The sequence below is a fragment of the Mustelus asterias genome, unplaced genomic scaffold (assembly GCF_964213995.1).
Source record: "Mustelus asterias unplaced genomic scaffold, sMusAst1.hap1.1 HAP1_SCAFFOLD_1015, whole genome shotgun sequence".
NCBI classification, from domain to species: Eukaryota; Metazoa; Chordata; class Chondrichthyes; order Carcharhiniformes; family Triakidae; genus Mustelus; species Mustelus asterias.
In genome coordinates this window covers 44,827-72,500 of record NW_027590960.1, presented here as the reverse complement: position 1 = coordinate 72,500, position 27,674 = coordinate 44,827, and the positions used below count along the sequence as shown (strand labels likewise).

The 27,674-nt window shown below is 51.1% G+C and overlaps 1 protein-coding gene across 1 annotated transcript in view; it reads left to right on the top strand.

Annotated features, from left to right (window-relative positions):
- LOC144487741 (complement C2-like) overlaps positions 1–27,674 on the top strand; it is a gene marked incomplete at its 5' end in the record, with an annotated part of 130,670 nt that overhangs the window by 58,306 nt on the left and 44,690 nt on the right. The window contains 6 exons of the mRNA XM_078205812.1: positions 3,853–3,993; positions 6,259–6,377; positions 12,093–12,207; positions 15,082–15,238; positions 18,819–18,904; positions 22,519–22,643. Coding sequence (XP_078061938.1) covers positions 3,853–3,993; positions 6,259–6,377; positions 12,093–12,207; positions 15,082–15,238; positions 18,819–18,904; positions 22,519–22,643 — 743 coding nt within the window. The remainder of the gene's footprint in view (positions 1–3,852; positions 3,994–6,258; positions 6,378–12,092; positions 12,208–15,081; positions 15,239–18,818; positions 18,905–22,518; positions 22,644–27,674) is intronic.

Genomic DNA, 27,674 nt, shown 5'->3' with positions numbered 1-27,674 from the left:
CGAGCCTGCTCCTCCATTCAATCAGATTATGGCGAATCTCTCCCTGCTCTCAAATCCACCTCCCCACCTGTTCCCCATATCCCTCCAACTCAGTTTTCCGAATGACCGGTTGTGTCCAAAGCCAGGTCAGATATTTCAAGAAGCTCGCCTGTCCTATGTTGAATTTGGTGAGGATGAATGTGAGAGGTTTCACTCCAGGTGTGATTCAACTGACCCACGAGGGAGCTTTTTAAACAAAAAACAAAATTAATTGAGAATATTGTTGAATATTGTATAGTAAGACTCTTTGCAGGAACGTTTAACAATTACAAGCAAGAAACACAGCAACCAGGACAATGCATAACTCTTACAGAAATATCACTAATGTGTTCCCACCAAAGGCAACATCCAAAATACAAAACCCTCCAAATAAACACAATAGGGGCAGCACAGTGGGTTCACATTGCTGCCCGCACATCTTTGAACACGAAGGAGGAATTTAGCATGGCCAATCCACCCAACCCGCACATCTTTGGACACTAAGGGACAATTTAGCATGGCCAATCCAACTAACCTACACATCTTTGGACACTAAGGGACAATTTAGCATGGCCAATGCACCCAACCCGCACATCTTTGGACACTAAGGGACAATTTAGCATGGCCAATCCACCCAACCCGCACATCTTTGGACACGAAGGGACAATTTAGCATGGCCAATCCAACTAACCTACACATCTTTGGACACTAAGGGACAATTTAGCATGGCCAATCCCCCAACCCGCACATCTTTGGACACTAAGGGACAATTTAGCATGGCCAATCCACCCAACCTGCACATCTTTGGACACTAAGTGGCAATTTAACATGGCCAATCCACCCAACCCGCACATCTTTGGATACTAAGGGGCAATTTAGCATGGCCAATCCCCCAACCCGCACATCTTTGGACACTAAGGAACAATTTAGCATGGCCAATCCCCCTAACCTGCACATCTTTGGACAGCAAGGGGCAATTTAGCATGGCCAATCCACCGAACCTGTACATCTTTGGACAGCAAGGGGCAATTTAGCATGGCCAATCCACCGAACCCGCACATCTTTGAACACTAAGGGACAATTTAGCCTGGCCAATCCACCTAACCTGCACATCTTTGAACACTAAGGGACAATTTAGCACGGCCAATCCACCTAACCTGCACATCTTTGGACACTAAGGGGGAATTTAGCATGGCCAATCCACCTAACCTGCACATCTTTGGACACGAAGGGACAATTTAGCATGGCCAATCCACCTAACCTGCACATCTTTGAACACTAAGGGACAATTTAGCATGGCCAATCCACCTAACCTGCACATCTTTGGACACTAGGGGGCAGCTTAGCATGGCCAATCCACCTCGCCTACACATCTTTGGACACTAAGGGAAAATTTAGCATGGCCAATCCACCTAATCTGCACATCTTTGAACACTAAGGGACAATTTAGCATGGCCAATCCACCCAACCCGCACATCTTTGGACACTAAGGGACAATTTAGCATGGCCAATCCACCCAACCCGCACATCTTTGGATACTAAGGGGCAATTTAGCATGGCCAATCCCCCAACCCGCACATCTTTGGACACTAAGGAACAATTTAGCATGGCCAATCCCCCTAACCTGCACATCTTTGGACAGCAAGGGGCAATTTAGCATGGCCAATCCACCGAACCTGTACATCTTTGGACAGCAAGGGGCAATTTAGCATGGCCAATCCACTGAACCCGCACATCTTTGAACACTAAGGGACAATTTAGCCTGGCCAATCCACCTAACCTGCACATCTTTGAACACTAAGGGACAATTTAGCATGGCCAATCCACCTAACCTGCACATCTTTGGACACGAAGGGACAATTTAGCATGGCCAATCCACCTAACCTGCACATCTTTGAACACTAAGGGACAATTTAGCATGGCCAATCCACCTAACCTGCACATCTTTGGACACTAGGGGGCAGCTTAGCATGGCCAATCCACCTAGCCTACACATCTTTGGACACTAAGGGACAATTTAGCATGGCCAATCCACCTAATCTGCACATCTTTGAACACTAAGGGACAATTTAGCATGGCCAATCCACCCAACCCGCACATCTTTGGACACTAAGGGGCAATTTAGCATGGCCAATCCACCTAACCTGCACATCTTTGGACACTAAGGGACAATTTAGCATGACCAATCCACCTAACCTGCACATCTTTGGACACTAAGGGACAATTTAGCATGGCCAATCCACCCAACCCGCACATCTTTGGACACTAAGGGGCAATTTAGCATGGCCAATCCACCTAACCTGCACATCTTTGGACACCAAGGGACAATTTAGCATGGCCAATCTACCTCACCTACACATCTTTGGACACTAAGGGACAATTTAGCATGACCAATCCACCTAACCTGCACATCTTTGGACACTAAGGGACAATTTAGCATGGCCAATCCACCCAACCCGCACATCTTTGGACACTAAGGGGCAATTTAGCATGGCCAATCCACCTAACCTGCACATCTTTGGACACTAAGGGACAATTTAGCATGGCCAATCCACCTAACCTGCACATCTTTGAACATAAGGGGCAATTTAGCATGGCCAATCCACTAACCTGTACATCTTTGGACACGAAGGGACAATTTAACATGGCCAATCCACCTAACCTACACATCTTTGAACATAAGGGGCAATTTAGCATGGCCAATCCACTAACCTGTACATCTTTGGACACGAAGGGACAATTTAGCCTGGCCAGTCCACCTAACCTGTACATCTTTGGACACTAGGGGGCAGCTTAGCATGGCCAATCCACCTAACCTGCACATCTTTGGACACTAAGGGGCAATATAGCATGGCCAATCCACCCAACCCGCACATCTTTGGACACTAAGGGACAATTTAGCATGGCCAATCCACCTAACCTGCACATCTTTGAACATAAGGGGCAATTTAGCATGGCCAATCCACCCTAACCTGCACATCTTTGAACACTAAGGGGCAATTTAGCATGGCCAATCCACCTAACCTGCACATCTTTGAACATAAGGGGCAATTTAGCATGGCCAATCCACCCTAACCTGCACATCTTTGAACACTAAGGGGCAATTTAGCATGGCCAATCCACCCTAACCTGCACATCTTTGAACATAAGGGGCAATTTAGCATGGCCAATCCACCCTAACCTGCACATCTTTGAACACTAAGGGGCAATTTAGCATGGCCAATCCACCCTAACCTGCACATCTTTGAACACTAAGGGGCAATTTAGCATGGCCAATCCACCTAACCTACACATCTTTGGACACTGAGGGACAATTTAGCATGACCAATCCCCCTAACCTACACATCTTTGGACACTAAGGGACAATTTAGCATGGCCAATCCACCTAACCTACACATCTTTGGACACGAAGGGGACAATTTAGAAGTATGAGGTGGGGATCTTATTGAAACTTACAGGATACGGCGAGATCTGGACAGAGTGGACGTGGAGAGGATGTTCCCACTCGTCGGAAAAACTAGACCCAGAGGGAACACAACCTCAGGCTGAAGGGACGATCCTTTAAAACAGAGATGAGGAGGAATTTCTTCAGCCAGAGAGTGGTGAACCTGTGGAACTCTTTGCCGCAGAAGGCTGTGGAGGCCGGGTCATTGAGTGTCTTTAAGACAGAGATAGATCGGTTCTTGATTAATAAGGGGATCAGGGGTTATGGGGAAAAGGCAGGAGAATGGGGATGAGAGAAATATCAGCCATGGTTGAATGGCAGAGCAGACTCGATGGGCCGAGTGGCCTAATTCTGTTTTATGTTCGATGTCTTATGGTCTGCTGTGATAGATATCTACGCCATTGGGGTTGGAGACGCCAGCAAGCAGGAATTGGAGAAGATCACAACGAACAGAGAGGAACCACATTCTTTTTATTTCCACAATTACGACCAATTGAAACAGCTGACCGAGATGCTGAATAGTGATGAGGGTGAGTACGGAACTGGGAGAGAGTGTGTGAGATAGTGGTTAACAATTCACTCCCACTTTGCACAATCCCAAACCCCTTCCCATTCACTCCCACTGTACACAATCCCAATCCCAAACCCCTTCCCGTTCACTCCCACTGTACACAATCCCAATGGAGCCAAACCCCTTCCCATTCACTCCCACTGTACACAATCCCAATCCCAAACACCTTCCCATTCACTCCCACTGTACAGAATCCCAATCCCAAACCCCTTCCCGTTCACTCCCACTGTACACAATCCCAATGGACCCCAAATCCCTTCCCGTTCACTCCCACTGTACACAATCCCAATCCCAAACCCCTTCCCGTTCACTCCCACTGTACACAATCCCAATCCCAAACCCCTTCCCATTCACTCCCACTGTACACAATCCCAATCCCAAACCCCTTCCCGTTCACTCCCACTGTACACAATCCCAATCCCAAACCCCTTCCCGTTTACTCCCACTGTACACAACCCCAATCCCAAACCCCTTCCCGTTCACTCCCACTGTACACAATCCCAATGGACCCAAACCCCTTCCCATTCACTCCCACTGTACACAATCCCAATCCCAAACCCCTTCCCGTTCACTCCCACTGTACACAATCCCAATCCCAAACTCCTTCCCGTTCACTCCCACTGTACACAATCCCAATGGACCCAAACCCCTTCCCATTCACTCCCACTGTACACAATCCCAATCCCAAACCCCTTCCCGTTCACTCCCACTGTACACAATCTCAATCCCAAACCCCTTCCCGTTCACTCCCACTGTACACAATCCCAATCCCAAACCCCTTCCCGTTCACTCCCACTGTACACAATCCCAATCCCAATCCCCTTCCCGTTCACTCCCACTGTACACAATCCCATTCCCAAACCCCTTCCCGTTCATTCCCACTGTACACAATCCCAATCCCAAACCCCTTCCCGTTCACTCCCACTGTACACAATCACAAACCCAAACCCCTTCCCATTCACTCCCACTGTACACAATCCCATTCCCAAACCCCTTCCCGTTCACTCCCACTGTACACAATCCCAATCCCAAACCCCTTCCCGTTCACTCCCACTGTACACAATCCCAATGGACCCCAAACCCCTTCCCGTTCACTCCCACTGTACACAATCCCAATCCCAAACCCCTTCCCGTTCACTCCCACTGTACACAATCCCAATCCCAAACACCTTCCCGTTCACTCCCACTGTACACAATCCCAAAGGACCCCAAACCCCTTCCCGTTCACTCCCACTGTCCACAATCCCAATCCCAAACCCCTTCCCATTCACTCCCACTGTACACAATCCCAATCCCAAACCCCTTCCCGTTCACTCCCACTGTACACAATCCCAATCCCAAACCCCTTCCCATTCACTCCCACTGTACACAATCCCAATCCCAAACCCCTTCCCGTTCACTCCCACTGTACACAATCTCAATCCCAAAACCCTCCCCGTTCATTCCCACTGTACGCAATCCCAATGGACCCAAACCCCTTCCCGTTCACTCCCACTGTACACAATCCCAATCCCAAACCCCTTCCCGTTCACTCCCACTGTACACAATCCCAATCCCAAACCCCTTCCCGTTCACTCCCACTGTACACAATCCCAATCCAAAACCCCTTCCCATTCAATCCCACTGTACACAATCACAAACCCCTTCCCATTCACTCCCACTGTACACAATCCCAATCCCCTTCCCGTTCACTCCCACTGTACACAATCCCAATCCCCTTCCCGTTCACTCCCACTGTACACAATCCCAATCCCAAACCCCTTCCCGTTCACTCCCACTGTACACAATCCCAATCCCAAACCCCTTCCCGTTCACTCCCACTGTACACAATCCCAATCCCCTTCCCGTTCACTCCCACTGTACACAATCCCAATCCCAAACCCCTTCCCGTTCACTCCCACTGTACACAATCCCAATCCCAAACCCCTTCCCGTTCGCTCCCACTGTACACAATCCAAATCCCAAACCCCGTCCCGTTCACTCCCACTGTACACAATCCCAATCCCAAACCCCTTCCCGTTCACTCCCACTGTACACAATCCCAACCCCAAACCCCTTCCCGTTCGCTCCCACTGTACACAATCCCAATCCCAATCCCCTTCCCGTTCACTCCCACTGTACACAATCCCAATCCCAAACCCCTTCCCTTTTAATAACCTACGATCGTTGCAATGAAGCTTGGTGAGGAATGATACTCAAACAGTGGTTTTCATTTTGGATTCAGGCCCAATCTCAGGCTGTGGGGTGAGAGGTCTCACACGATCGGCAAGGAGTGTGGGACGAATCTATGGTGGTGATCAAGTTGAAGACAAACAGTGGCCTTGGCAAGTGCGCCTGCAAATGGTAAGAGGAAGATGCACGGTAATGGTCCGCAGGTTACGTGGATAGTATTCGATACAGAGTAAAGCGCCCTCCACACTGTCCCCATGAAACACTCCCAGGACAGGTACAGCACGGGGTTCGATACAGAGTAAAGCTCCCTCTACACTGTCCCCATCAAACACTCCCAGGACAGGTACAGCACGGGGTTAGATACAGAGTAAAGCTCCCTCTACACTGTCCCCCATCAAACACTCCCAGGACAGGTACAGCACGGGGTTAGATACAGAGTAAAGCTCCCTCTACACTGTCCCCATCAAACACTCCCAGGACAGGTACAGCACGGGGTTAGATACAGAGTAAAGCTCCCTCTACGCTGTCCCCATCAAACACACCCAGGACAGGTACAGCACGGGGTTAGATACAGAGTAAAGCTCCCTCCACACTATCCCCATCAAACACTCCCAGGACAGGTACAGCACGGGGTTAGATACAGAGTAAAGCTCCCTCTACACTGTCCCCCATCAAACACTCCCAGGACAGGTACAGCACGGGGTTAGATACAGAGTAAAGCTCCCTCTACGCTGTCCCCATCAAACACACCCAGGACAGGTACAGCACGGGGTTAGATACAGAGTAAAGCTCCCTCCACACTATCCCCATCAAACACTCCCAGGACAGGTACAGCACGGGGTTAGATACAGAGTAAAGCTCCCTCTACACTGTCCCCCATCAAACACTCCCAGGACAGGTACAGCACGGGGTGAGATACAGAGTAAAGCTCCCTCTACACTGTCCCCATCAAACACTCCCAGGACAGGTACAGCACGGGGTTAGATACAGAGTAAAGCTCCCTCTATACTGTCCCCATCAACCACTCCCAGGACAGGTACAGCACGGGGTTAGATACAGAGTAAAGCTCCCTCTACGCTGTCCCCCATCAAACACTCCCAGGACAGGTACAGCACGGGGTTAGATACAGAGTAAAGCTCCCTCTACACTATCCCCCATCAAACACTCCCAGGTCAGGTACAGCACGGGGTTAGATACAGTGTAAAGCTCCCTCTACACTGTCCCCATCAAACACTCGCAGGACAGGTACAGCACGGGGCTAGATACAGAGTAAAGCTCCCTCTACACTGTCCCCCATCAAACACTCCCAGAACAGGTACAGCACGGGGTTAGATACAGAGTAAAGCTCCCTCTACACTGTCCCCCATCAAACACTCCCAGGACAGGTACAGCACGGGGTTAGATACAGAGTAAAGCTCCCTCTACACTATCCCCATCAAACACTCCCAGGACAGGTACAGCACGGGGTTAGATACAGAGTAAAGCTCCCTCTACACTGTCCCCATCAAACACTCCCAGGACAGGTACAGCACGGGGTTAGATACAGAGTAAAGCTCCCGCTACACTGTCCCCCATCAAACACTCCCAGGACAAGTACAGCACGGGGTTAGATACAGTGTAAAGCTCCCTCTACACTGTCCCCCATCAAACACTCCCAGGACAGGTACAGCACGGTGTTAGATACAGAGTAAAGCTCCCTCGACACAGTCCCCATCAAACACTCCCAGGACCGGTACAGCACGGGGTTAGATACAGAGTAAAGCTCCCTCTACACTGTCCCCATCAAACACTCCCAGGACAGGTACAGCACGGGGTTAGATACAGAGTAAAGCTCCCTCGACACTGTCCCCATCAAACACTCCCAGGACAGGTACAGCACGGGGTTAGATACAGAGTAAAGCTCCCTCTACACTGTCCCCCATCAAACACTCCCAGGACAGGTACAGCACGGGGTTAGATACAGAGTAAAGCTCCCTCGACACTGTCCCCATCAAACACTCCCAGGACAGGTACAGCACGGGGTTAGATACAGAGTAAAGCTCCCTCTACACTGTCCCCATCAAACACTCCCAGGACAGGTACAGCACGGGGTTAGATACAGAGTAAAGCTCCCTCGACACTGTCCCCATCAAACACTCCCAGGACAGGTACAGCACGGGGTTAGATACAGAGTAAAGCTCCCTCTACGCTGTCCCCATCAAACACACCCAGGACAGGTACAGCACGGGGTTAGATACAGAGTAAAGCTCCCTCCACACTATCCCCATCAAACACTCCCAGGACAGGTACAGCACGGGGTTAGATACAGAGTAAAGCTCACTCTACACTGTCCCCCATCAAACACTCCCAGGACAGGTACAGCACGGGGTTAGATACAGAGTAAAGCTCCCTCTACGCTGTCCCCATCAAACACACCCAGGACAGGTACAGCACGGGGTTAGATACAGAGTAAAGCTCCCTCCACACTATCCCCATCAAACACTCCCAGGACAGGTACAGCACGGGGTTAGATACAGAGTAAAGCTCCCTCTACACTGTCCCCCATCAAACACTCCCAGGACAGGTACAGCACGGGGTGAGATACAGAGTAAAGCTCCCTCTACACTGTCCCCATCAAACACTCCCAGGACAGGTACAGCACGGGGTTAGATACAGAGTAAAGCTCCCTCTATACTGTCCCCATCAACCACTCCCAGGACAGGTACAGCACGGGGTTAGATACAGAGTAAAGCTCCCTCTACGCTGTCCCCCATCAAACACTCCCAGGACAGGTACAGCACGGGGTTAGATACAGAGTAATGCTCCCTCTACACTGTCCCCCATGAAACACTCCCAGGACAGGTACAGCACGGGGTTAGATACAGAGTAAAGTTCCCTCGACACTGTCCCCCATCAAAGACTCCCAGGACAGGTACAGCACGGGGTTAGATACAGAGTAAAGCTCCCTCGACACTGTCCCCATCAAACACTCCCAGGACAGGTACAGCACTGGGTTAGATACAGAGTAAAGCGCCCTCCACACTGTCCCCATCAAACACTCCCAGGACAGGTACAGCACGGGGTTAGATACAGAGTAAAGCTCCCTCTACACTGTCCCCCATCAAACACTCCCAGGACAGGTACAGCACGGGGTGAGATACAGAGTAAAGCTCCCTCTACACTGTCCCCCCATCAAACACTCCCAGGACAGGTACAGCACGGGGTTAGATACAGAGTAAATCTCCCTCTACACTGTCCCCCATCAAACACTCCCAGAACAGGTACAGCACGTGGTTAGATACAGAGTAAAACTCCCTCTACACTGTCCCCATCAAACACTCCCAGGACAGGTGCAGCACGGGGTTAGATACAGAGTAAAGCTCCCTCTACACTGTCCCCATCAAACACTCCCAGGACAGGTACAGCACGGGGTTAGATACAGAGTAAAGCTCCCTCTACACTGTCCCCATCAAACACTCCCAGGACAGGTACAGCACGGGGTTAGACACAGAGTAAAGCTCCCTCTACACTGTCCCCATCAAACGCTCCCAGGACAGGTACAGCACGGGGTTAGATACTGAGTAAAGCTCCCTCTACACTGTCCCCATCAAACACTCCCAGGACAGGTACAGCACGGGGTTAGATACAGAGTAAAACTCCCTCTACACTGTCCCCATCAAACACTCCCAGGACAGGTACAGCACAGGGTTAGATACAGAGCAAAGCTCCCTCTACACTGTCCCCCATCAAACACTCCCAGGACAGGTACAGCACTGGGTTAGATACAGAGTAAAGCTCCCTCTACACTGTTCCCATCAAACACTCCCAGGACAGGTACAGCACGGGGTTAGATACAGAGTAAAGCTCCCTCTACACTGTCCCCCATCAAACACTCCCAGGACAGGTACAGCACGGGGTTAGATACAGAGTAAAGCTCCCTCTACACTATCCCCCATCAAACACTCCCAGGTCAGGTACAGCACGGGGTTAGATACAGTGTAAAGCTCCCTCTACACTGTCCCCATCAAACACTCGCAGGACAGGTACAGCACGGGGTTAGATACAGAGTAAAGCTCCCTCTACACTGTCCCCCATCAAACACTCCCAGAACAGGTACAGCACGGGGTTAGATACAGAGTAAAGCTCCCTCTACACTGTCCCCCATCAAACACTCCCAGGACAGGTACAGCACGGGGTTAGATACAGAGTAAAGCTCCCTCTACACTATCCCCATCAAACACTCCCAGGACAGGTACAGCACGGGGTTAGATACAGAGTAAAGCTCCCTCTACACTGTCCCCATCAAACACTCCCAGGACAGGTACAGCACGGGGTTAGATACAGAGTAAAGCTCCCTCTACACTGTCCCCCATCAAACACTCCCAGGACAAGTACAGCACGGGGTTAGATACAGTGTAAAGCTCCCTCTACACTGTCCCCCATCAAACACTCCCAGGACAGGTACAGCACGGTGTTAGATACAGAGTAAAGCTCCCTCGACACTGTCCCCATCAAACACTCCCAGGACCGGTACAGCACGGGGTTAGATACAGAGTAAAGCTCCCTCTACACTGTCCCCATCAAACACTCCCAGGACAGGTACAGCACGGGGTTAGATACAGAGTAAAGCTCCCTCGACACTGTCCCCATCAAACACTCCCAGGACAGGTACAGCACGGGGTTAGATACAGAGTAAAGCTCCCTCTACACTGTCCCCCATCAAACACTCCCAGGACAGGTACAGCACGGGGTTAGATACAGAGTAAAGCTCCCTCGACACTGTCCCCATCAAACACTCCCAGGACAGGTACAGCACGGGGTTAGATACAGAGTAAAGCTCCCTCTACACTGTCCCCATCAAACACTCCCAGGACAGGTACAGCACGGGGTTAGATACAGAGTAAAGCTCCCTCGACACTGTCCCCATCAAACACTCCCAGGACAGGTACAGCACGGGGTTAGATACAGAGTAAAGCTCCCTCTACACTGTCCCCCATCAAACACTCCCAGGACAGGTACAGCACGGGGTTCGATACAGAGTAAAGCTCCCTCTACACTGTCCCCATCAAACACTCCCAGGACAGGTACAGCACGGGGTTAGATACAGAGTAAAGCTCCCTCTACACTGTCCCCCATCAAACACTCCCAGGACAGGTACAGCACGGGGTTAGATACAGAGTAAAGCTCCCTCTACACTGTCCCCCATCAAACACTCCCAGGACAGGTACAGCACGGGGTTAGATACAGAGTAAAGCTCCCTCGACACTGTCCCCATCAAACACTCCCAGGACAGGTACAGCACGGGGTTAGATACAGAGTAAAGCTCCCTCTACACTGTCCCCCATCAAACACTCCCAGGACAGGTACAGCACGGGGTTAGATACAGAGTAAAGCTCCCTCGACACTGTCCCCATCAAACACTCCCAGGACAGGTACAGCACGGGGTTAGATACAGAGTAAAGCTCCCTCTACACTGTCCCCATCAAACACTCCCAGGACAGGTACAGCACGGGGTTAGATACAGAGTAAAGCTCCCTCGACACTGTCCCCATCAAACACTCCCAGGACAGGTACAGCACGGGGTTAGATACAGAGTAAAGCTCCCTCTACACTGTCCCCCATCAAACACTCCCAGGACAGGTACAGCACGGGGTTCGATACAGAGTAAAGCTCCCTCTACACTGTCCCCATCAAACACTCCCAGGACAGGTACAGCACGGGGTTAGATACAGAGTAAAGCTCCCTCTACATTGTCCCCCATCAAACACTCCCAGGACAGGTACAGCACGGGGTTAGATACAGAGTAAAGCTCCCTCTACACTGTCCCCCATCAGGCATTCAGTGGACGAGGTTCCTGATGAACGTCTCTGCGCGATTGATGTGATTTTCACCGTTCTCCCCTCACAGAAACGTTACCTTGGTGGGGGCTCCATCATTTCGCCCTCGTGGATCCTCACAGCCGCCCACAATGTGTTCGATTCTGGCCAACTGCTGAACAGTTCTGACGTCCTGGTTTTTGCTGGTAAGTCTCCTCTTCCTCCATTTTGGTGTTAAGAACCCTGCGTGGCAGACTCCACCGTCCGCCTCCTGACCGATCTCAGGCCTGGTCAGGGAGCAGTGAGGCCTGCGCGTCCCCCCTCTTGCCCGACACCCAGCCCCCACACCCCTCCCAACTCCCCTCACAGAGCAGGAATGGCGCAGGCTTCATTTGCGGCCTACCTCTGTGGTGGGCTCATCTGCTGAAGGATCGACGACCAACTAGGCCCCGGCGGCTCAGGCAAGTTACGTCAGTTTGAGCGCCGAATCTTTTCAAGGTTTCCGTTGCGCAGGGAATGTTGGGAGCTCTCCCAGAATGCCGGGCGACACGGATGTTTGGATCTCCCTCTGGTTAAAAATGCCTGTCCAGCTCTGGGACGCGACCGAATACTCCCAGGGTGGCTCTCCATAGAACCATAGAAAATTACACCTCAGAAACAGGCCTTTTGGCCCTTCTTGTCTGTGCCGAACCATTTTATGCCTAGTCCCACTGACCTGCACTTGGACCATATCCCTCCACACCCCTCTCATCCATGAACCCGTCCAAGTTTTCCTTAAATGTTAAAAGTGACCCCGCATTCACCACTTTATCCGGCAGCTCATTCCACACTCCCACCACTCTCTGCGTGAAGAAGCCCCCCCTAATATTCCCTTTAAACTTTTCCCCCCTCACCCTTAACCCATGCCCTCTGGTTTTTTTCTCCCCTAGCCTCAGTGGAAAAAGCCTGCTTGCATTCACTCTATCGATACCCATCAAAATCTTATACTCCTCTATCAAATCTCCCCTCAATCTTCTACGCTCCAGGGAATAAAGTCCCAACCTATTCAATCTCTCTCTGTAACTCAGTTTCTCAAGTCCCGGCAACATCCTTGTGAACCTTCTCTGCATTCTTTCAACCTTATTTACATCCTTCCTGTAACTAGGTGACCAAAACTGTACACAATACTCCAAATTCGGCCTCACCAATGCCTTATATAACCTTACCATAACACTCCAACTTTTATACTCGATACTCCGATTTATAAAGGCCAATGTACCAAAGGCACTCTTTACGACCCTATCCACCTGTGACGTCACTTTTAGGGAATTCTGTACCTGTATTCCCAGATCCCTCTGTTCAACTGCACTCTTCAGAGTCCTACCATTTACCCTGTACGTTCTACTTTGGTTTGTCCTTCCAAAGTGCAATATCTCACACTTGTCTGCGTTAAATTCCATTTGCCATTTTTCAGCCCATTTTTCTAGTTGGTCCAAATCCCTCTGCAAGCTTTGAAAACCTTCCTCACTGTCCACTACACCTCCAATCTTTGTATCATCAGCAAACTTGCTGATCCGATTTACCACATTATCATCCAGATCATTGATATAGATGACAAACAACAATGGACCCAACACCGATCCCTGCGGCACACCACTAGTCACAGGCCTCCACTCAGAGAAGCAATCCTCCACAACCACTCTCTGGCTTCTTCCATTGAGCCAGTGTCGAATCCAATTTACTACCTCCCCATTATACCTCTCGGCATAGGTAAGATTGTTATTAATGCGGAGCAGGGAGAGGTGTGAGGTTGTAAAAGGCTTGAGCAAGTTTAACTGGGTCTCCTCCTGTTCCTGTGTGGTAAATTCTGTCACCTCCTCCAGCCCCGACACCCCCTCCCTATCTCTGTAACCTCCTCCAGCCCCTACACCCCTCCCTATCTCTGTAACCTCCTCCAGCCCCTACACCCCCTCCCTATCTCTGTAACCTCCTCCAGCCCCGACACCCCCTCCCTATCTCTGTAACCTCCTCCAGCCCCTACACCCCTCCCTATCTCTGTAACCTCCTCCAGCCCCGACACCCCCTCCCTATCTCTGTAACCTCCTCCAGCCCCTACACCCCCTCCCTATCTCTGTAACCTCCTCCAGCCCCGACACCCCCTCCCTATCTCTGTAACCTCCTCCAGCCCCTACACCCCTCCCTATCTCTGTAACCTCCTCCAGCCCCAACACCCCCTCCCTATCTCTGTAACCTCCTCCAGCCCCTACACCCCTCCCTATCTCTGTAACCCCCTCCAGCCCCCGACATCCCCTCCCTATCTCTGTAACCTCCACCAGCCCCCTACACCCTCTCCCTATCTCTGTAACCCCCTCCAGCCCCGACACCCCCTCCCTATCTCTGGAACCCCCTCCAGCCCCCTACACCCCCTCCCTATCTCTGTAACCTCCTCCAGCCCCCTACACCCCCTCCCTATCTCTGTAACCCCCTCCAGCCCCCTACATCCCCTTCCTATCTCTGTAACCCCCTCCAGCCCCGACACCCCCTCCCTATCTCTGTAACCCCCTCCAGCCCCCTACACCCCCTCCCTATCTCTGTAACCTCCTCCAGCCCCTACACCCCCTCCCTATCACTGTAACCTCCTCCAGCCCCCTACATCCCCTTCCTATCTCTGTAACCTCCTCCAGCCCCTACACCCCCTCCCTATCTCTGTAACCTCCTCCAGCCCCCTACACCCCCTCCCTATCTCTGTAACCTCCTCCAGCCCCCTACACCCCCTCCCTATCTCTGTAATCTCCTCCAGCCCTCTACACCCCCTCCCTATCTCTGTAACCTCCTCCAGCCCCCTACACCCCCTCCCTATCTCTGTAACCTCCTCCAGCCCCTACACCCCTCCCTGAATGTACTCAAACGGTGAAAGGTTGGAGGTGCAGATGGGGTGCACCTCACATCAATGTGAGATTATCTCTAAGAATCGTCTCCAACAACTTCCCCACCACGGACGTCAAGCTCACCGGCCTATAATTACCCGGGAAAGAAGGAGGGAGAGGAAGGGAAGTGCCCTCTCTGTGAGTCAGGATGAATTTTCAATCACAACTCCCCAGGTACACTGAACCAAAGGGTTGGGACAAAGCTGAAAGTAAAGGAAATCCATGTACACGGGAGCTACAATCAAACGGCTGCGGAAAATGACCACAACTACGGATTTGACATTGCGGTACTCCGATTGGACAAGAAGTTAAGCTACAGGAAGCAGGTCAGGTGAGAAACAACTCAAACGAATTGTCAAAACTGGAAGCACCGTGCACAGTTCCCGTCTCCGTATCCCTCAGTTAGACCCACACTGGGAGCACCGTGCACAGTTCCCGTCTCCGTATCCCTCGGTTAGACCCACACTGGGAGCACCGTGCACAGTTCCGGTCTCCCTATCCCTCGGTTAGACCCACACTGGGAGCACCGTGCACAGTTCCGGTCTCCGTATCCCTCGGTTAGACCCACACTGGGAGCACCGTGCACAGTTCCGGTCTCCGTATCCCCTCGGTTAGACCCACACTGGGAGCACCGTGCACAGTTCCGGTCTCCGTATCCCCTCGGTTAGACCCACACTGGGAGCACCGTGCACAGTTCCGGTCTCCCTATCCCTCGGTTAGACCCACACTGGGAGCACCGTGCACAGTTCCGGTCTCCATATCCCTCGGTTAGACCCACACTGGGAGCACCGTGCACAGTTCCGGTCTCCGTATCCCTCGGTTAGACCACACTGGGAGCACCGTGCACTGTTCCAGTCTCCGTATCCCTCGGTTAGACCGCACTGGGAGCACCGTGCACTGTTCCCGTCTCCGTATCCCTCGGTTAGACCCACACTGGGAGCACCGTGCACTGTTCCCGTCTCCGTATCCCTCGGTTAGACCCACACTGGGAGCACCGTGCACAGTTCCCGTCTCCGTATCCCTCGGTTAGGCCCACACTGGGAGCACCGTGCACAGTTCCAGTCTCCGTATCCCTCGGTTAGACCCACACTGGGAGCACCGTGCACAGTTCCGGTCTCCGTATCCCACGGTTAGACCGCAGTGGGAGCACCGTGCACAGTTCCAGTCTCCGTATCCCTCGGTTAGACCCACAGTGGGAGCACCGTGCACAGTTTCCGTCTCCGTATCCCTCGGTTAGACCCACACTGGGAGCACCGTGCACAGTTCCAGTCTCCGTATCCCTCGGTTAGACCCACACTGGGAGCACCGTGCACAGTTCCGGTCTCCGTATCCCACGGTTAGACCGCAGTGGGAGCACCGTGCACAGTTCCAGTCTCCGTATCCCTCGGTTAGACCCACAGTGGGAGCACCGTGCACAGTTTCCGTCTCCGTATCCCTCGGTTAGACCCACACTGGGAGCACCGTGCACAGTTCCCGTCTCCGTATCCCTCGGTTAGACCCACACTGGGAGCACCGTGCACAGTTCCGGTCTCCGTATCCCTCGGTTAGACCCACACTGGGAGCATCGTGCACAGTTCCGGTCTCCGTATCCCTCGGTTAGACCCACACTGGGAGCACCATGCATAGTTCCGGTCTCCGTATCCCCTCGGTTAGACCCACACTGGGAGCACCGTGCACAGTTCCGGTCTCCGTATCCCTCGGTTAGACCCACACTGGGAGCACCGTGCACAGTTCCCGTCTCCGTATCCCTCGGTTAGACCCACACTGGGAGCACCGTGCACAGTTCCCGTCTCCGTATCCCTCGGTTAGACCCACACTGGGAGCACCGTGCACAGTTCCAGTCTCCATATCCCTCGGTTAGACCCACACTGGGAGCACCGTGCACAGTTCCGGTCTCCGTATCCCTCGGTTAGACCCACACTGGGAGCACCGTGCACAGTTCCCGTCTCCGTATCCCTCGGTTAGACACACACTGGGAGCACCGTGCACAGTTCTGGTCTCCCTATCCTTCAGTTAGACCCACACTGGGAGCACTGTGCACAGTTCCCGTCTCCGTATCCCTCGGTTAGACCCACACTGGGAGCACCGTGCACAGTTCCGGTCTCCGTATCCCTCGGTTAGACCCACACTGGGAGCACCGTGCACAGTTCCGGTCTCCGTATCCCTCAGTTAGACCCACACTGGGAGCACCGTGCACAGTTCCGGTCTCCGTATCCCTCGGTTAGACCCACACTGGGAGCACCGTGCACAGTTCCCGTCTCCGTACCCCTCGGTTAGACCCACACTGGGAGCACCGTGCACAGTTCCAGTCTCCATACCCCTCTGTTAGACCCACACTGGGAGCACCGTGCACAGTTCCGGTCTCCATATCCCTCAGTTAGACCCACACTGGGAGCACCGTGCACAGTTCCGGTCTCCATATCCCTCAGTTAGACCCACACTGGGAGCACCGTGCACAGTTCCAGTCTCCATATCCCTCGGTTAGACCCACACTGGGAGCACCGTGCACAGTTCCGGTCTCTGTATCCCTCGGTTAGACCCACACTGGGAGCACCGTGCACAGTTCCGGTCTCCGTATCCCTCGGTTAGACCCACACTGGGAGCACCGTGCACAGTCCCGGTCTCCGTTTCCCTCGGTTAGACCCACACTGGGAGCACCGTGCACAGTTCCCGTCTCCATACCCCTCGGTTAGACCACACTGGGAGCACCGTGCACAGTTCTGGTCTCCGTATCCCTCGGTTAGACCCACACTGGGAGAACCGTGCACAGTTCCCGTCTCCGTATCCCTCGGTTAGACCCACACTGGGAGCACCGTGCACAGTTCCATTCTCCGTATCCCTCGGTTAGACCCACACTGGGAGCACCGTGCACAGTTCTGGTCTCCGTATCCCTCGGTTAGACCCACACTGGGAGCACCGTGCACAGTTCCGGTCTCCGTATCCCTCGGTTAGACCCACACTGGGAGCACCGTGCACAGTTCTGGTCTCCGTATCCCTCGGTTAGACCCACACTGGGGGCACCGTGCACAGTTCTGGTCTCCGTATCCCTCGGTTTGACCCACACTGGGAGCACCGTGCACAGTTCTGGTCTCCGTATCCCTCGGTTAGACCCACACAGGGAGCACCGTGCACAGTTCCGGTCTCCGTATCCCTCGGTTAGACCCACACTGGGAGCACCGTGCACAGTTCCGGTCTCCGTATCCCTCGGTTAGACCCACACTGGGAGCACCGTGCACAGTTCCAGTCTCCGTATCCCTCGGTTAGACCCACACTGGGAGCACCGTGCACAGTTCCGGTCTCCGTATCCCTCGGTTAGACCCACACTGGGAGCACCGTGCACAGTTCCAGTCTCCGTATCCCTCGGTTAGACCCACACTGGGAGCACCGTGCACAGTTCCGGTCTCCGTATCCCTCGGTTAGACCCACACTGGGAGCACCGTGCACAGTTCCGGTCTCCGTATCCCTCGGTTAGACCCACACTGGGAGCACCGTGCACAGTTCCGGTCTCCATATCCCTCGGTTAGACCACACTGGGAGCACCGTGCACAGTTCCGGTCTCCGTATCCCTCGGTTAGACCCACACTGGGAGCACCGTGCACAGTTCCGGTCTCCGTATCCCTCGGTTAGACCCACACTGGGAGCACCGTGCACAGTTCCGGTCTCCGTATCCCTCGGTTAGACCCACACTGGGAGCACCGTGCACAGTTCTGGTCTCCATATCCCTCGGTTAGACCCACACTGGGAGAACCGTGCACAGTTCCGGTCTCTGTATCCCTCGGTTAGACCCACACTGGGAGCACCGTGCACAGTTCTGGTCAGAGTTGCTTTTATTCTATTCTTATTTGGAGACTGGTTTTGCGACCTTGTCCCAGTTTATGACTCTGGGATGTTATCTCTGCCTCTCCCCACAGGCCCATCTGTCTCCCCTGTACCAAGGAAGTGGCTGATTTTCTCCCAGTTCCAGCTGGTAATTGGCTGCATCAGTGCACCTACCAAGGTAACATCGTTATGACAACGGCATAAGGGGTTAACCGTCTAGACGCATAGACTGACGTTATCTCTATGTACCTGTCCTGGGAGTGTTTGATGGGGACAATGTAGAGGGAGCTTTACTCTGTATCTAACCCCGTGCTGTACCTGTCCTGGGAGTGTTTGATGGGGACAGTGTAGAGAGACCTTTGCTCTGTATCTCATCCCGTGCTGTACCTGTCCTGGGAGTGTTTGATGGGACAGTGTAGAGGGAGCTTTACTCTGTATCTCACCCCGTGCTGTACATGTCCTGGGAGTGTTTGATGGGGGACAGTGTAGAGGGAGCTTTACTCTGGATCTAACCCCGTGCTGTACCTGTCCTGGGAGTGTTTGATGGGGACAGTGTAGAGGGAGCTTTACTCTGTATCTAACCCCGTGCTGTACCTGTCCTGTGTGTGTTTGATGGGGACAGTGTAGAGAGAGCTTTAATCTGTATCTAACCCCGTGCTGTACCTGTCCTGGGAGTGTTTGATGGGGACAGTGTAGAGGGAGCTTTACTCTGGATCTAACCCCGTGCTGTACCTGTCCTGGGAGTGTTTGATGGGGACAGTGTAGAGGGAGCTTTACTCTGTATCTAACCCCGTGCTGTACCTGTCCAGGAATGTTTGATGGGGACAGTGTAGAGGGAGCTTTACTCTGTATCTAACCCCGTGCTGTACCTGTCCTGGGAGTGTTTGATGGAGACAGTGTAGAGGGAGCTTTACTCTGTATCTAACCCCGTGCTGTACCTGTCCTGGGAGTGTTTGATGGGAGACAGTGTCGAGGGAGCTTTACTCTGTATCTAACCCCGTGCTGTACCTGTCCTGGGAGTGTTTGATGGGGGACAGTGTAGAGGGAGCTTTACTCTGTATCTAACCCCGTGCTGTACCTGTGCTGGGAGTGTTTGATGGGGGACAGTGTAGAGGGAGCTTTACTCTGTATCTAACCCCGTGCTGTACCTGTCCTGGGAGTGTTTGATGGGGGACAGTGTAGAGGGAGCTTTACTCTGTATCTAACCCCGTGCTGTACCTGTCCTGGGAGTGTTTGATGGGGGACAGTGTAGAGGGAGCTTTACTCTGTATCTAACCCCGTGCTGTACCTGTCCTGGGAGTGTTTGATGGGGGACAGTGTAGAGGGAGCTTTACTCTGTTTCTTAACACGTGCTGTACCTGTCCTGGGACTGTTTGATGGGGACAGTGTAGAGGGAGCTTTACTCTGTATCTAACCCCGTGCTGTACCTGTCCTGGGAGTGTTTGATGGGGACAGTGCAGAGGGAGCTTTACTCTGTATCTCACCCCGTGCTGTACCTGTCCTGGGAGTGTTTGATGGGGGACAGTGTAGAGGGAGCTTTACTCTGTATCTAACCCCGTGCTGTACCTGTCCTGGGAGTGTTTGATGGGACAGTGTAGAGGGAGCTTTACTCTGTATCTCACCCCGTGCTGTACCTGTCCTGGGAGTGTTTGATGGGGACAGTGTAGAGGGAGCTTTACTCTGGATCTAACCCCGTGCTGTACCTGTCCTGGGAGTGTTTGATGGGGACAGTGTAGAGGGAGCTTTACTCTGTATCTAACCCCGTGCTGTACCTGTCCTGGGAGTATTTGATGGGGACAGTGTAGAGGGAGCTTTACTCTGTATCTAACCCCGTGCTGTACCTGTCCTGGGAGTGTTTGATGGGGACAGTGTAGAGGGAGCTTTACTCTGTATCTAACCCCGTGCTGTACCTGTCCTGGGCGTGTTTGATGGGGGACAGTGTAGAGGGAGCTTTACTCTGTATCTAACCCCGTGCTGTACCTGTCCTGGGAGTGTTTGATGGGGGACAGTGTAGAGGGAGCTTTACTCTGTATCTAACCCCGTGCTGTACCTGTCCTGGGAGTGTTTGATGGGGGACAGTGTCGAGGGAGCTTTACTCTGTATCTAACCCCATGCTGTACCTGTCCTGGGACTGTTTGATGGGGACAGTGTAGAGGGAGCTTTACTCTGTATCTAACCCCATGCTGTACCTGTCCTGGGAGTGTTTGATGGGGACAGTGGAGAGGGAGCTTTACTCTGTACCTAACCCCGTGCTGTACCTGTCCTGGGAGTGTTTGATGGGGACAGTGTAGAGGGAGCTTTACTCAGTATCTAACCCCGTGCTGTACCTGTCCTGGGAGTGTTTGATGGGGACAGTGTCGAGGGAGCTTTACTCTGTATCTAACCCCGTGCAGTCCCTGTCCTGGGAGTGTTTGATGGGGGACAGTGTAGAGGGAGCTTTACTCTGTATCTAACCCCGTGCTGTACCTGTCCTGGGAGTGTTTGATGGGGGACAGTGTAGAGGGAGCTTTACTCTGTATCTAACCCCGTGCTGTACCTGTCCTGGGAGTGTTTGATGGGGACAGTGTAGAGGGAGCTTTACTCTGTATCTAACCCCGTGCTGTACCTGTCCTGGGAGTGTTTGATGGGGACAGTGTAGAGGGAGCTTTACTCTGTATCTAACCCCGTGCTGTACCTGTCCTGGGAGTGTTTGATGGGGACAGTGTAGAGGGAGCTTTACTCTGTATCTAACCCCGTGCTGTACCTGTCCTGGGAGTGTTTGATTGGGACAGTGCAGAGGGAGCTTTACTCTGTATCTAACCCCGTGCTGTACCTGTCCTGGGAGTGTTTGATGGGGGACAGTGTAGAGGGAGCTTTACTCTGTATCTAACCCCGTGCTGTCCCTGTCCTGGGAGTGTTTGATGGGGACAGTGTAGAGGGAGCTTTACTCTGTATCTAACCCCGTGCTGTACCTGTCCTGGGAGTGTTTGATGGGGACAGTGCAGAGGGAGCTTTACTCTGTATCTAACCCCGTGCTGTACCTGTCCTGGGAGTGTTTGATGGGGACAGTGTAGAGGGAGCTTTACTCTGTATCTAACCCCGTGCTGTACCTGTCCTGGGAGTGTTTGATGGGGGACAGTGTAGAGGGAGCTTTACTCTGTATCTAACCCCGTGCTGTACCTGTCCTGGGAGTGTTTGATGGGGACAGTGTAGAGGGAGCTTTACTCTGTATCTAACCCCGTGCTGTACCTGTCCTGGGAGTGTTTGATGGGGACAGGGTAGAGGGAGCTTTACTCTGTATCTAACCCCGTGCTGTACCTGTCCTGGGAGTGTTTGATGGGGACAGTGTAGAGGGAGCTTTACTCTGTATCTAACCCCGTGCTGTACCTGTCCTGGGAGTTTTTGATTGGGACAGTGCAGAGGGAGCTTTACTCTGTATCTAACCCCGTGCTGTACCTGTCCTGGGAGTGTTTGATGGGGACAGTGTAGAGGGAGCTTTACTCTGTATCTAACCCCGTGCTGTACCTGTCCTGGGAGTGTTTGATGGGGACAGTGTAGAGGGAGCTTTACTCTGTATCTAACCCCGTGCTGTACCTGGCCTGGGAGTGTTTGATGGGGACAGTGTAGAGGGAGCTTTACTCTGTATCTAACCCCGTGCTGTACCTGTCCTGGGAGTGTTTGATGGGAACAGTGTAGAGGGAGCTTTACTCTGTATCTAACCCCGTGCTGCACCTGTCCTGGGGGTGTTTGATGGGGACAGTGTCGAGGGAGCTTTACTCTGTATCTCACCCCGTGCTGTTTGCTGATTTGTAGATCGGATTCTGACGGGTTTTGGTGGGATTGAATCACGCAACATCTCGGGCTATGTATCTGGCTGGGGTTCGACTCGCAATCGAAAGACTGCTCAGTCTCTGAACTATGGGTTCATCTCAGTCAAGGTAATCCCTTTCATCTTGAGTCATAGTCGAGCAGAGTGAGCCAGAATTTGTGGCCATTCTGTCCCTCTACCTCCCCGCTCCCTGCCCCGTTCTGTCTCGACTGTACAGCTGTCCGCTCTGTGTCCCTCTGCATACCCCGCAACCTGCTGCCTCGCAAAATGATTCGTCCACTTTCCCCCGAATGCAAAGGTCTCCCCCACACAACCGCCCCTGATCCCCACTCGAGTGTCTCCAATGTATCAATGCAGGTACAGAGTGTCTCCAATGTATCAATGCAGGTACAGAGTGTCTCCAATGTATCAATGCAGGTACAGAGTGTCTCCAATGTATCAATACAGGTGCAGAGTGTCTCCAATGTATCAATGCAGGTACAGAGTGTCTCCAATGTATCAATGCAGGTACAGAGTGTCTCCAATGTATCAATGCAGGTACAGAGTGTCTCCAGTGTATCAATGCAGGTACAGAGTGTCTCCAATGTATCAATGCAGGTACAGAGTGTCTCCAATGTATCAATACAGGTGCAGAGTGTCCCCAATGTATCAATGCAGGTACAGAGTGTCTCCAATGTATCAATACAGGTACAGAGTGTCTTCAATGTACCAATACAGGTGCAGAGTGTCTCCAATGTATCAATGCGGGTACAGAGTGTCTCCAATGTATCAATGCAGGTACAGAGTGTCTTCAATGTACCAATACAGGTGCAGAGTGTCTCCAATGTATCAATGCGGGTACAGAGTGTCTCCAATGTATCAATGCAGGTACAGAGTGTCTCCGATGTCTCAATGCAGGTACAGAGTGTCTCCAATGTATCAATGCAGGTACAGAGTGTCTCCAATGTATCAATGCAGGTACAGAGTGTCTTCAATGTACCAATACAGGTGCAGAGTGTCTCCAATGTATCAATGTGGGTACAGAGTGTCTCCAATGTATCAGTGCAGGGTCAGAGTGTCTCCAATGTATCAATACAGGTACAGAGTGTCTCCAATGTATCAATGCAGGTACAGAGTGTCTCCAATGTATCAATGCAGGTACAGAGTGTCTCCAATGTATCAATGCAGGTACAGAGTGTCCCCAATGTATCAGTGCAGGTACAGAGTGTCTCCAATGTATCAATGCAGGTACAGAGTGTCTCCAATGTATCAATGCAGGTACAGAGTCTCTCCAATGTATCAATGCAGGTACAGAGTGTCTCCAATGTATCAATGCAGGTACAGAGTGTCTCCAATGTATCAATACAGGTGCAGAGTGTCTTCAATGTATCAATGCAGGTACAGAGTGTCTCCAATGTATCAATACAGGTGCAGAGTGTTTTCAATGTATCAATGCCGGTACAGAGTGTCTCCAATGTATCAATACAGGTGCAGAGTGTCTTCAATGTATCAATGCCGGTACAGAGTGTCTCCAATGTATCAATACAGGTGCAGAGTGTTTTCAATGTATCAATGCCGGTACAGAGTGTCTCCAATGTATCAATACAGGTGCAGAGTGTTTTCAATGTATCAATACAGGTACAGAGTGTCTCCAATGTATCAATGCCGGTACAGAGTGTCTCCAATGTATCAATACAGGTACAGAGTGTTTTCAATGTATCAATGCCGGTACAGAGTGTCTCCAAAATATCAATGCAGGTACAGAGTGTCTCCAATGTATCAATGCAGGTACAGAGTGTCTCCAATGTATCAATACAGGTACAGAGTGTCTCCAATGTTTCAATGCAGGTACAGAGTGTCTCCAATGTATCAATGCAGGTACAGAGTGTCTCCAATGTATCAATACAGGTACAGAGTGTCTCCAATGTATCAATGCAGGTACAGAGTGTCTCCAATGTATCAGAGCTGGTACAGAGTGTCTCCAATGTATCAATGCCGGTACAGAGTGTCTCCAATGTATCAATGCAGGTACAGAGTGTCTTCAATGTATCAATGCAGGTACAGAGTGTCTTCAATGTATCAATGCAGGTACAGAGTGTTTTCAATGTCTCAATGCAGGTACAGAGTGTCTTCAATGTATCAATGCAGGTACAGAGTGTCTCCAATGTATCAGTGCAGGTACAGAGTGTCTCGAATGTATCAATACAGGTACAGAGTGTCTTCAATGTATCAATGCAGGTACAGAGTGTCTCCAATGTATCAGTGCAGGTACAGAGTGTCTCCAATGTATCAATACATGTGCAGAGTGTTTTCAATGTATCAATGCAGGTACAGAGTGTCTCCAATGTATCAGAGCTGGTAAAGAGTGTCTTCAATGTATCAATGCAGGTACAGAGTATCTTCAATGTATCAGAGCTGGTACAGAGTGTCTTCAATGTATCAATACAGGTGCAGAGTGTTTTCAATGTATCAATGCAGGTACAGAGTGTCTCCAATGTATCAATGCAGGTACAGAGTGTCTCCAATGTATCAATGCAGGTACAGAGTGTCTCCAATGTATCAATGCAGGTACAGAGTGTCTTCAATGTATCAATACAGGTGCAGAGTGTTTTCAATGTATCAATGCAGGTACAGAGTGTCTCCAATGTATCAATGCAGGTACAGAGTGTTTTCAATGTCTCAATGCAGGTACAGAGTGTCTCCAATGTATCAATGCAGGTACAGAGTGTCTTCAATGTATCAATGCAGGTACAGAGTGTTTTCAATGTCTCAATGCAGGTACAGAGTGTTTTCAATGTCTCAATGCAGGTACAGAGTGTCTCCAATGTATCAATGCAGATACAGAGTGTCTTCAATGTATCAATGCAGGTACAGAGTGTCTCCAATGTATCAGTGCAGGTACAGAGTGTCTCCAATGTATCAATACAGGTACAGAGTGTCTCCAATGTATCAATACAGGTACAGAGTGTCTCCAATGTATCAATACAGGTACAGAGTGTCTCCAAAGTATCAATGCAGGTACAGAGTGTCTCCAATGTACCAATGGACGTACAGACTGTCTTCACCGTATCAGTGGAGGTACAGAGTGTCTCCAATGTATCAGTGCAGGGACAGAGTGTCTCCAATGTATCAATGCAGGTACAGAGTGTCTCCAATGTATCAGTGCAGGTACAGAGTCTCTCCAATGTACCAGTGCAGGTACAGAGCGTCTCCAATGTATCAGTGCAGGAACAGAGTGTTTCCAATGTACCAATGCAGGTACAGAGTGTCTCCAATGTATCAATGCAGGTACAGTGTGTCTCCAATGTATCAATGCGGGTACAGAGTGTCTCCAATGTATCAGTGCAGGTACAGAGTGTCTCCAATGTATCAATACAGGTACAGAGTGTCTCCAATGTACCAATGCAGGTACAGAGTGTCTCCAATGTACCAATGGAAGTACAGACTGTCTTCAACGTATCGGTGGAGGTACAGAGTGTCTCCAATGTAACAGTGCAGGTACAGAGTGTCTCCAATGTATCAATGCAGGTACAGAGTGTCTCCAATGTATCAATGCAGGTACAGAGTGTCTCCAATGTATCAATGCAGGTACAGAGTGTCTCCAATGTATCAATGCAGGTACAGAGTCTCTCCAATGTATCAATGCAGGTACAGAGTGTCTCCAATGTATCAATGCAGGTACAGAGTGTCTCCAATGTATCAATGCAGGTACAGAGTGTCTCCAATGTATCAATGCAGGTACAGAGTGTCTCCAATGTATCAATGCAGGTACAGAGTGTCTCCAATGTATCAATGCAGGTACAGAGTGTCTCCAATGTATCAATGCAGGTACAGAGTCTCTCCAATGTCTCAATGCAGGTACAGAGTGTCTCCAATGTATCAGTGCAGGTACAGAGTGTCTCCAATGTATCAATGCAGGTACAGAGTGACTTCAATGGATCAATGCAGGTACAGAGTGACTTCAATGTATCAATGCAGGTACAGAGTGTCTCCAATGTATCAATGCAGGTACAGAGTGTCTCCAATGTATCAATGCAGGTACAGAGTGTCTCCAATGTATCAATGCAGGTACAGAGTGTCTCCAATGTATCAATGCAGGTACAGAGTGTCTTCAATGTATCAGGGCAGGTACAGAGTGTCTCCAATGTATCAATGCAGGTACAGAGTGTCTCCAATGTATCAGTGCAGGTACAGAGTGTCTCCAATGTATCAATGCAGGTACAGAGTGTCTCCAATGTATCAATGCAGGTACAGAGTGTCTCCAATGTATCAATGCAGGTACAGAGTGTCTCCAATGTATCAATGCAGGTACAGAGTGCCTTCAATGTATCAGTGCAGGTACAGAGTGTCTCCAATGTATCAATACAGGTACAGAGTGTCTCCAATGTATAAATGCACGTACAGAGTGTCTCCAATGTATCAGTGCAGGTACAGAGTGTCTCCAATGTATCAATGCAGGTACAGAGTGTCTCCAATGTATCAATGCAGGTACAGAGTGTCTTCAATGTATCAATGCAGGTACAGAGTGTCTCCAATGTCTCACTGCAGGTACAGAGTGTCTTCAATGTATCAATACAGGTACAGAGTGTCTTCAATGTATCAATGCAGGTACAGAGTCTCTCCAATGTATCAATGCAGGTACAGAGTGTCTCCAATGTATCAATGCAGGTACAGAGTCTCTCCAATGTCTCAGTGCAGGTACAGAGTGTCTCCAATGTATCAATGCAGGTACAGAGTGTCTCCAATGTATCAGTGCAGGTACAGAGTGTCTCCAATGTATCAATGCAGGTACAGAGTCTCTCCAATGTATCAATACAGGTACAGAGTGTCTCCAATGTATCAATGCAGGTACAGAGTGTCTCCAATGTATCAATACAGGTACAGAGTGTCTCCAATGTATCAATGCAGGTACAGAGTGTCTCCAATGTATCAATACAGGTACAGAGTGTCTCCAATGTATCAATGCAGGTACAGAGTGTCTCCAATGTATCAATACAGGTACAGAGTGTCTCCAATGTATCAATGCAGGTACAGAGTGTCTCCAATGTATCAAGACAGGTACAGAGTGTCTCCAATGTATCAATGCAGGTACAGAGTGTCTCCAATGTATCAATGCAGGTACAGAGTGTCTCCAATGTATCAATACAGGTACAGAGTGTCT